At 37.5% G+C, this 12,035-nt stretch overlaps 1 protein-coding gene across 2 annotated transcripts in view; it reads right to left on the reverse strand.

The window, feature by feature from the left end:
* The window catches only part of GLCE (glucuronic acid epimerase), a 130,708-nt gene that overhangs the window by 11,084 nt on the left and 107,589 nt on the right, over positions 1-12,035 (reverse strand). For both annotated transcript variants that reach the window (XM_014848197.3, XM_014848196.3), the window contains one exon: positions 1,160-1,755. In XM_014848197.3, coding sequence (XP_014703683.1) covers positions 1,160-1,742 — 583 coding nt within the window. In that variant the 5' untranslated portion in view covers positions 1,743-1,755. The remainder of the gene's footprint in view (positions 1-1,159; positions 1,756-12,035) is intronic.

Here is a 12,035-nt window from a genome sequence, read left to right on the forward strand (position 1 = left end):
GGGACCACATAGGCTAAGAAACCTAGACTAAAGATAAGCTTCTTAACTTCTGCATTCTTTCTCCAAGGGTGATTTTTTTTTTTAATTCAAATGGAATTATTTTCACTTAATAAAAGGAAGGTTTATACAATCTCATTAAAGATGAGTGATAACTACAACAATGTGCAACTGGCATAAGAATTGATAGACTGATCAACGAATGGAATAGTAGGCCAGAAACACACTCTAGTATTCAAAATATTTTAGTATAATGATAAAGATTGCATCATGAATCAGTGGGGAAAAGAGGAGATTATTCAATATACATTAGGGAAAAAAAATCTAAAATTAGATCCTGACCTTGTACCATTTACCAAAATATAAATCAATTTAGCTGGACTAAAAAGTTAAATGTAAAAAGACAAAATGATAAAACTGTTAGAGAAAATAGAGATGAACAGCTGATCATGGTGTGGCAAATGACTTTCTAAGCATAAAAGGAAAAAGTAAAAAAAAAAAATCCCTAAGTTTAGTAAACAAAAACTAATAAATCATAAGTAAAATGAAAAGTCAAATTCAGTTTGGCTTTCTGGTTAATCCTAGGTCTGAAATACAAACTCCAGAATATTTCTAATTATACCCATAAGGAACCCTCACTGCTCCAGGTTTTAAAGACAATATGTAATAGACTATAGGAGTTCAGTATAAATTCAGAGAAAACGATGTCTTAATATGTATTGTCTTATTCTGAGGACTTTAAACCTCCATGCAGAGATGACACCTGGCTAGTCTGGCAAGAAGACTGCATTGGTACATTGATATGATCATTGGATGGTCTCTCTCCCTTTCCCATCTCCCCTCACAGGATAATAACTGTATATTTTAAAGCAAAATTTCTGGAGATGCCGTGCCTTGACCTTACTGGTGAGAATTTTAGATTCTGAGGTAGGTTAATGGAATAATCCTAGTTGATCAGGTATGTTCTTATTGAAGCTCTAAAATCACACCATCTAGAAAGTTGCCCTAGATTCAGACTTAACCTGTTCCTCCATACTAAGCCAGAGCGACGAAACGTCTGTTGATAGTAAGCTATGTATGTATCTGCTGTATAATTAGCGCCTACAGTTTCTTATTCCTCAACACAGTCAGGATAGAAAAATGCAGTGGAGCAGATACCAACCTTCAACCCCACTTATGCACTTGACTCTGTCTCGGACTTCCACATTGTAGCCTTCAAAGGACATAAACACACCATCAGGGTGATAAGGGGCTCGCTGTGCATAGACTTTGGAATAGCTATGAGAGAATTCAAACCGATCATAGCCATCATACTGAACCACCTTTCCATAAACATCAAAATATTTCTCTACCCAAGTGAATGGAAGAAAGACTTCATTCCCCTCTCGTCTCCCTTTAATTGTGTGTTCATCATTAATGAGACAGTCGATTTCTTCATATTTGAGTCCTAACACCTTGCTTCCCCCATTGCTGTTGAAGCCCCCAACGACAGGGGGTGCTTTCTGCTGCTCCTGAGGGAATGCCTCCTCAGCCTGTTTGCCCACGTGGTTCACATAGTTGTTACTCTCAGATGCTGCTGCTCTTTTTTCCAATCCATCCACTCTGAAGCCACTACTCAAATGCCGTGGAAACTGGATCGCTTTGTCGCTGGAACACTTATTCCACAAAAGTACTGTGACCAAAGTGAAGAGTGCGCAGATGATAATCAAAGTCTTATAGTTGACCCGAGCTGCCAAGCAACGCATATTCAGACCATACCTATGAGGCAAGAAGAAAAATGCATGACAGATGTACTGCTGACATTTTAGAGGCTACAGTTTTATTATTTATTTATTTTTATGGTGAACATAAGGGCAATTTTATTAATTGTATGTAATCTGATCAGATTTAAAATTACTACTCAAACTTTTCAGCAGAAACAAAGAAAAGGCAAGAGGTACTTCTCCCTCTTAAAATGCTCAGTTAGCAGGATCTGGTAAAGCAGAGATTCCCAAACTTTCTGTTTGTGGCTCCTTTGATATCTCAGCAATTTTTTCACAAAGTCCCTAGGCCAAAAGAAATACCTAATTGTTCCATTTATTAAGTAGCTGGGCCCAAACAATTTAATATATATTTTTGTCCTAACAACTTAGTAGCTGTTTGAAAAAACTGAAAAAACATTACAGGTCTTATCAAGGTAAACAGCGACATCCATGGTGCTAAATCCAACAGGGGATTTCTAGTGCTTGTCCTACTTGACCTCTCGGCAGCATAAAACAGTCAATGACTCCTTCCTTCTTAAAACACTTTCTTCTCATGGCTTCTAGGCACCATTCTCTCTTGGTTCCTCTTAAACCCCACTACCTGTTCCTCCTCAGTCATCTTTGATCATTCCTTTTCATCTCTCTGAACCCTAAATGTTGGAGCACCTTAGGGTCCCAGTTCTCAGACCTCTTCTTTACCTCTATTCACTCCTAGGCGATCTCACCCAATCTCATGGCTTTTAATACAATTTCTATGCTAACTACTCCCCAAATTCTATCCCCAGGCCAGACCTTTCTTCAGAACTGCAGACATATATAGCTAAGTGCTGATCTGAGTAACTGACATCTCTACTTGGAGGTCAAATGGGCTTCTGAAACACAACACCCAAAATGTAACTCCTAAACTTTTCCCTCAACCTGTTCCTCCTTTCCTACTGCTCAGACCAGAAATCTGGACTCCCATCTTGCTCACCCCATATCCAATCACTCAGGAAATCCTGTTGGCTCTACCTTCAAATTATACCCAGAACCTGGCCTCTTTTTATCAACTCCACTGTTGCCACATCAGAGCCACTGTCATCTTTGCCTTGGAACACTGCGACGATGTCTAATCTGGTCTCCCTGCTCCTGCCCTTGCTCTACTATTCCACCCCAAGTCTCTTCTCAACACAGCAGTCAGAATATGCTTTTAAATGTAAGCCGGATCACATCATTCCAGTCACGATGGAACAACAATTTGATGCTGTTGTCCCTGCTGGCTACAGGGTGTATCAGCCAGTTGTGACTGCAATGCAAGCAGTCCCAGGTTGCCTGTTGCTGGGGTCACTGAGAAATATGGAAACTTATGGGTTAGTTATATGTGCAATAAACGGAATATCGCAGCCCACTGAGAGTAGGGGGAGGAGTCTCACTGCTGCTTGCTGCAGTAGCTCTGTAATTTATTTTATGTTGTAAATGCACACTTATTTTACTGTTTGTAATCCTCCTCTCCCTTTTGCCTCTCAATAAACCCTTTAGGCAGCAACGAGATTAAAAAAAATCAAACTTCAAACTGAAAATGTTTAATGAAAAATTACACAGTGAATTTCTGTTTTTCAAGAATGTTGATGGTGAATGGTAATTCACTCATTTCTTTTAATTCCAAGATAAGGTAAACTTTGAGTTCCTGCATGTCTGAAAACAACTTTATTCTGTTCTCACCACTGATTAATAGTTTGGCAAGACACAGAATCCTTGGTTGCATATTATTGCCTTTCAAAATGCTGTGGGCAATATTTCACTGTCTTAAAGCATTAAGGATTACTGATGAGAGGTTTGATTTCACTCTGACACTTGTCTTCCCTCTGGAAGTTTGTTGTTTATCCTAGAAATTCTGCAGGTTCATGAGAATGTGTTCACCATATCTGACTCACTATTTCAGTACTTGGTGTGCCCTTTTAATCTGAAAACTTGCGTTCTCTTATTCTTTTTTTTTAAAGATTGGCACCTGAGCTAATATCTGTTGCCAATCTTTTTTTTCCTTCTTCTTCTCCCCAAAGCCCCCCCATACATAGCTGTATATTCTAGTTGCAGGTCCCTCTGGTTGTGCTCTCTTGTTCTTGTTTATGGGACGTAGTATCTTCTTGCAGCTCTGACTACATTAGAGCTCCTTTTTTGTAAAATTCTCTCTGATGAGCTCTATTTTCTCCAGTGGCAGTTTTTCTGGTTATTTTAGTCTCTCTTTCATGCTTAGTTTTCCTCAGATCTCTGCTTACTCATTCATATTTACTCATTCATATTTAGGCCTGAATGACTCATTAGCCAAGAGAGTTCCTCTGTTGTTGTGAAGATGGTCTGTCTTTTGGCTAGACTGCTCTGCTGAGGGGTACTCTGTGTGGGCTGGGTGCAGGCTGACTGGCAGTGTTCCTTTAGGGTACGCAGGTGGGGAGCCAGAATGACAATGGCTTTTTTCCTTTTGTTCTGGGGCTACAACTTGTATTCTAGAAGCCTTAGCTTTTCCCAGTTTCGCTAAAGAAAATCTGCCTGGTGTTTTGGCTGACACTCATGCCAGCTGTCTGCAGTCTGGGCGCAGGGGTGCGAGAGGTATGGGGACGTGAGGAGAGGGCACAGTTGTGCCTTCTAGTACTTGAATAGAGATCCAGAAATCTGTTCAATCACCACTCTTTGGTAGTCTTCCTATTTATTGTTATTGGTTTCTTCATTTCTTATTTCTATAGGTTCTATTTCAGTGGGGCATCAGGAGGAAAAGGAAACAAAGATATGGGTTTGGTCCATCTTGGAAACCATACACAGATTTTTAAGAGTCGAACCCAATAACATACTTTTTTTTTTTTTAAAGGATAGTTTTTTCTTTAAAGATTTTATTTTTTCCTTTTCCTCCCCAAAGCCCCCTGGTACATAGTTGTATATTCTTCGTTGTGGGTCCTTCTAGTTGTGGCATGTGGGACGCTGCCTCAGCGTGGCTTGATGAGCAGTGCCATGTCCGTGCCCAGGATTCGAACCAACGAAACACTGGGCCGCCTGCAGCGGAGCATGTGAACTCATGCCACGGGGCTAGCCCCCCAATAACATACTTTTATCATTGGCATCGTTACTACAAGAAATGTATTGAATGCTGAAAAACCAAAGCGTGGTACAAACAAACCTTCAGAAACAGTGTATTTATAGATTGAGGATTTCCTTATATTGTAGTACAGGCAAACTAATAACACTAAATGGTGTTTATTAAAAAAAAAAAGTCCTTCATTAAAAACACTTACGTAACAACATTTGAATCATTCCTCTCTGCTTATGAAACTGGGCTACCATTATGATGAGGGACAAGATGGGAAAATCAAAATTAAAAACTTTCAATAACCTTTTTGCCCAGATTTTGTTATCTAACACCATTCCTTACTAACGGCAATGGGGCTTCTTAGAGAAACGGATGATTCCAGGTCTGGGGCCTTGCCATGCCAGAAAATAAAGAAAACTTTCAAATCAATGGGTTCATAATCTGGGGGATCAAAAATGCAGTAGAGGATAGATAAAACAAGATTGGAAACCTAGGGATAACTGCTGAAGCCGAAAGACATGCTGGAGGTCTACTGTATTTTTCTCTATACTTTTGTTAATGTTTAAATGTTTCCATAATTTAAAAAAATATATCATAGCAAAAAGTACAGGACTGGAATCAGCCTGAAAAGTCCCCTTCTCCATTAGTCAAAGTTGAGAGAATTATGACTGATGTTGACTGAAACACACAGAATCAATGAAAGTCCTTGAGTCTACAATGATATTCAAAAAGGAGAAAGCTAGAAAAAAACTTGGGTCATATTCTGAGCTGGTGAAAATTGGTAACTAAGTGAAAGAATTTATTTCGCTGGCCATTGAAGGAGAACAAACTAATAGCCCCAGATGATAAAGAATTCTATTTTACAGGAAAAGAGTGGCTAATAATGTAGAAGAAAAAAAAAATTGGAAAATTAGCATTATGCAATCCCTCAAGAAATTACTAATTTAGGCAAGTATTATATTTTAGGTATATGCCTGCTAGGGACCTAGGGATTCATGCTGTGCAAAGTAACACCAAATACATTCTTTTCTAATCGCAAGAAGAAAGAGGAAACTCTACAGTGAAGGGATCCAATGGTCATTACCCTAATTCAGCGGTCAAATTCAGTCTCATTAATGGTGACTCATGCAGATACTGTCTCTTGATGAGCTAAAATAAAAAGTACAAAATCTTTCACATATCCCAACCAAAAATGTTTAACTTGGATCTCCCAGGTCTTAAGATTTAACTTCTAGCTGATAGGAAATACAAAGGATAGAAGAACAAGTTAAATGAAGAAGCAACCAGATACATCTAGGTGAAACATCCTACAGGAGAGTTAGCCCTGTCTCTTCAACAAATTAGTGGCATGATGGGGCCAGCCCAGTGGCATAGTGGTTAAGTTCACACGCTCCGCTTAGGTGGCCTGGGGTTCCCAGGTTCGGATCCCAGGCGCAGACCTACACAGCGCTCATCAAGCCATGCTGTGGCGGCATCCCACATACAAAGTAGAAGACTGGCAACAGATGTTAGCTCAGGGCCACTCTCCCTCACACTCATAAAAATAAATAAATTAGTGGTATGAAAAGAAAAAGGATACTAAATTAGATTTTTTTTTTCTTTTAGAGGCTTAACGGATATAACAACCAGATGTGAAACTTGGTCCTACACTGGGAAATTTGACTACAGAGTTGATAAAAAGGATAGATGGAAGGACATCTGGAGATTGTTATTGAAAAAAGGAGGTTATAAAATAGCACATATAGTATGATCTCACTTTAGTAAACAACGCACATATATAGGTCTTTATTTTCTATTTTCCATGATTATATTTACCATTTTTAACCATAAAAATTGAAAATTAAGAAGGTCAAAGTCAATTTGGTTAAAATACTGAAAGAAAGAAATGTAAATTTTAAGTTAAAAATGTCTATAAATAGTTTTCAAAATAGGCACTGACATTTTTGGAGGGGAAGGGAAAGAGAGCAAAGACAGAAGGAGGATGAAGAGAAAGAAACCATGAATACTCACATGCAATATTAACTACCAAATAGGTTCATCTAAAGGTAATCGTGATAATTTTTATTATAATGTTGCTTAAATTATAGAAAACTGACCACAGAAATTCAAAAATTAAAAAGTAGATTATATTTAATTTTACTAAGTATAAATGACGATAACTTTAAAAGCTAAAACCAGGCTCTTCTGCTGAGTGGTGACACACTTCCTACTGATTTTAAAGCTTCTGCCACATCCATGAACTAAAATTAACCTTTCAAGTTAAAAAAAAAATCTATAAATTCAAAAACCTTGAAACCTCATCTATTGCTGACCGTAAAGATTTATTTCATTAGAAACATAATCCAACAAAACTTGATTTTAGTAACTTTGGAGAGCCAAAACAGAAAATACCATTCAGTAGGCATCATAAAGAAACTGTGGAATAACTTCTTTGCAGAAATAGTTAAAAATTAGGGAAAACAAAATATAACTTAGCTTTCCTTTGGGAGATCAAACTGTTCTCTTTTTAAATGATTCGCAATTCAAAACCTCATCTGTGATGCCTCATCTTTCAAATTTATTTTCATAACTGAATATTTCAAGTAATCATTAAAATAATTCAGCAAACATTAAAGGTGTGGATATCACCATGAGTTTTTAAAATATGAAGGTCATGTTTCAGTTAAGAACAATCTTTAAATAAATTTGTAAAAAATTTCATTGAAAGAAATAACTGGCTTTTACTTTCCTCTGAATAATGTAAACCAAGGCTTGCTTGCTCATTACTTTCTCTTATTTATATATCTAACAATTTACATTTCTTATAATACTTTGGTACCAAGTAAACAGAAGGAATAGTAGTTAATAGATAATCAAACTGACTTTTTGGTTCAATCAGCATCTATTCAGCAGCTACTGTGTGGCGGGTAAGGCATTATCTCTGTCCCCGAAGGCCAGATTAGTGGGAAACATGCATAAAATATAATGTTATGAGATAGGAACTGTAAAAAAGTTACACAGAATATGCTATGAAACAGAGAGGAGGAAGCCAGTAACTCTCCCTTAACTTTTTAAGGCGTGAAGGAAAGCTTCAAGGTGGAATGAGTAAAAGATTGACAGCCAAGCATGCTCCCAAATCACGGTATTTGCACTTGCCACACCCTCTGCCTGGCACTCTGGTTCCCCAGATGTCCATTAGGCTTGCTCCCTTATTTCTTCAGGTTACTGCTTAAGGGTCAATTTATCAAAGAAGCCTTCTCTGGCCACCCTATCTAAAATAACAATTGTCACTCCATCATTCTCTAGGTCCTTATCAGCTTTATTTTTCTTCACAGCATTTATCATCACTTGATATTACACATTTTAGATTATTAGCCAACTCCAGTCCACTAGAATCTAAATTCAATGAGGGTTGGGATTTTGCTTCTCCTGGTCAGGGCTGGATCCCCAGGGCCTAGAAATGTGCCTGTTTCATACTAGGCATTCAATAAAGATTCACTGAAGGAAGAAACATTGTTAAGTATGCAATTTAAAAACACAGACAATTGAAATAGACAATTTTGTTTTCCTTCTCGTAACTGGGTATTCTGAAGTGATAATCTGAATAAAAATGAACACAACTGACACAACAGAATATGGATTGTGATGCTGTATATTGGCCAACTCTTTAAAACAGATTTACAATTTAATTACTGCTATTAGTAATGTTCCATTTGTTTACTACTCGATAGACCAAGATTTAAATCACACAGTCAAATGGGTAAGTAATCTGTGATAGCGCTAACTCAAAGGAGAACTGCCTAATATTTTTGGTGGTTAGGACTCTTCCAATAATGTAAACAAGTAGCATTCTCTAGAAATTACTTACAGTAAAAGACAAAATGAGAAGGTAATTTTGCTAGTCCATTTTTTAAAAAAATAAAGTTAAAATAATCTTTGATACAAGTGACTCACAATGCTTCAAATAAGATTATATTTCTAGGCAAATATCCCAAAGAAACTGAGCAGGAGGTATATAGTATATTGTATTATTCACATTTTACAGATGAAAAGACTAAGTTATAATAGCCCACAAGAGCTTCACTAAAGAAGACAGGGAAAACAAAAGACCCCGAATAACCAAAACAATCCTGAGAAAAAAGAACAAAGTTAGAGGTATCCCACTCCCTGAATTCAAAAGATACTACAAAGCTGCAGTAATCAAAACAGCACGCACTGGCAGAAAGACAGACCCACAGATCAATGGAACAGAACTGAGAGCTCCAAAATAAAACCACACATCTATGGACAGCAAATCGTCAACAAAGGAACTGAGAACGTACAATGGGGAAAGGAAAGCCTTTTCAATCAGCGTGTTGGGAAAACTGCACAGCCATATGCAAAAGAATGAAGGTGGACCATTATCTTACATCATACCCAAAAATTAACTCAAATTAACTCAAGGACTTGAAGGTAAGATGTGAAACCATAAAACTCTTAGAAGAAAATGTAGGCAGTAGACTGTTTGACATTAGTCTTAGCAGTATCTTTTTGAATACCATGTATACCTAGGCAAGGGAAACAAAAGAAAAAATAAACAAATGGGACTACATCAGACTAAAAAGCTTCTGCACAGCAAAGGCAACCATCAACAAATGGAAAAGACATTCCACTAACTGGGAGAAAATATTTGCAAATAATATATCCGACAAACAGTCAATTTCCAAAATACGTAAAGAATGCATACAACTCAAAAACAAAAAAAATGACGAGTCCAATCAAAAAATGGGTAGAGGATATGAACAGACACTTTTCCAAAGAAGATATACAGATGGCCAACAGGCACATGAAAGATGTTCAATGTCACTAATTGTTAGGGAAATGCAAATCAAAACTACAATGAGATATTATCTCACACACATCAGAATGGCTATAACGAACAAGATGAGAAATAACACGTGTTGGAGAGGATGTAGAGAAAAGGGAACCCTCATACACTGCTGCTGGGAATGCAAACTGGTGCAGCCACTATGGAAAATGGTATGGAGATTTCTCAAAAAATTAAAAACAGAAATACTGGGTATTTATCCAAAGAACATGAAATCAACAATTCAAAGAGACTCATGCACCCCTATGTTCATCGCAGCATTATTCACTATAGCCAAGATGTAGAAGTAACCCAAGTGCCCATCAATGGATGAATGGATAAAGAAGATATGGTGTATATACAGAGACACAGTCACACACACACACACACAATGGAATACTACTCAGCCATAAAAAAGACAAAATCGTGCCATTTGTGACAACATGGATGGACCTTGAGAGTATTATGCTAAGTGAAATAAGTCAAAGACAAGTATCATACGATTTTACTCATATATGGAAGATAAACACACAGATAAGGAGAACAGATTAGTGGTTACCAGAAGAGAAGGGGGTGGGGGAGGGCAAAAGGTTTAAAGGGGGCACATATGTATGGTGACTGATAAAAACTAGACTATCGGTGTTGAACATGATGCAGTCTATAGAGAAACTGATATATAATAATGTACACCTGAAATTTACACAATGTTATAAGCCAATATGACCTCAATAAAATAAAAACAATAAAAGAAGAAAGACGACAACAGTGACAATGCCAAGGCAGATAAGAACTTAAAACATGATTAAAGATTGTGTTTCTCCCCATTTTACAGATGATGAAACTGAGGCTTTGTGATGTTAAGGAATTTACCCTAGGTCACAAGATTATGAGAGTTCACTTGAGACTTGAACTCAAGTTTGTTTGTCTGACTTCAAACCCTGAGCTCTAACTGACGTGACATAGGGTATCTTGGAGCAGATATAAATTGTATTTCAAAAGCTGAATGTTACTCTTCTCCAGCAGGTATTCTAATTTATAACAGGTTACCAGATTGTGAATTGAACTCAGATGCTAACAGGCCTTATTCTAGACAAAGGTGAAGTCTGACTTTGAATCAATAGTTTGCATGAGCTAAAAAACAATTTTAGGAAAAGTTATCTATTTATTCTAAAAATTTACTAGTAGTTCTGAATGAAGCTACTGGAATTTTTGAATCTTCTCCAAATTCAACAGTATAACCACATGCCATATATATATATATTTCTTTTTCTAAAGATTAGCACCTGAGCTAACATCTGTTTCCAATCTTCTTTTTTTTCCCTCCTTCTCCCCAAAGGCCCCCAGTACACAGTTGTATGTTCTAGTTGTCGGTCCCTCTGGTTGTGCTGTGTGCAACACCGCCTCAGCATGGCCTGATGAGCAGTGCCGTGTTCGTGCCCAGGATCCAAACCGGTGAAAGCCTGGGCTGCTGAAGCGGAGCGTGCGAACTTAACCACCCATCCACAGGACCAGCCCCAACATGCCATATTAATATTAGAAAAGAGTAGAAGTGAGAGTCATAATTATGAATACTTACATATATATAGTCCAATAAAGCTACCTGGTCTCCAAGTGGATTCGAATAATTAAGCCCTTGAAAATAGGATCCCTATTGGCCCCCAAATCCAGCAACAGCTTACAAATGCATTACAATGCTTCATTTCTGCTAATAATTAATATGATGTTCTGGGATAGCTTACTGAAGCAAAACCTTCTCCAGAGATAGAAAGGGAGCTTAACAACAGTTTCACCAGTCCATGTTAATTTGAGGTCTTGAAAATAATGTACGGATGTTCTAAAAATCCCAAGGTGGCAGTATACATAAGGAGAGTAACTGGCATTAGTATAGTAAGTTAGGGTGTGAAAAAGCAGAAATCTTAAGATAAAAATATTTTTATTCCATGATTGTCTTTTTATTAGTCACGGCCAAAAGAAACCCCCACAACCAAAAACAAACCACAATCCAGAATATAAATGCTTTAACTTTTTTTTCTTACTTTAATTTCTGGCAGGAACATATAATCTTGGATACAGATTGTCTGTAATTACCCTCAGAACGAAAAATACCTGTGACAGCAAAGCTCGGATTTATCTGCTCGTTACTCAAACGAATCTGCTTTGAAGCAACTTAAACCAATACTCCCACTTTCTCTGCTATTTTCGTATACACATAGCCATTGCCACAAAAGGAAAAAATAAAACAAAAATGAAAAACTTCAAACTACAGAGATAAACGAGAACCATCTAATGAAGAATGTGTTAATTATATAAATAAAAACTCAAGGGCAGGCCCTGTGGCCAGGTGGTTAAGTCTGTGCACTCCACTTCGGCGGCCCAGGGTTTCGCCGGTTTGGATTCTGGGCGCGGACATGGCACC

The sequence above is a fragment of the Equus asinus genome, chromosome 2 (assembly GCF_041296235.1).
Source record: "Equus asinus isolate D_3611 breed Donkey chromosome 2, EquAss-T2T_v2, whole genome shotgun sequence".
Lineage (NCBI taxonomy): Eukaryota > Metazoa > Chordata > Mammalia > Perissodactyla > Equidae > Equus > Equus asinus.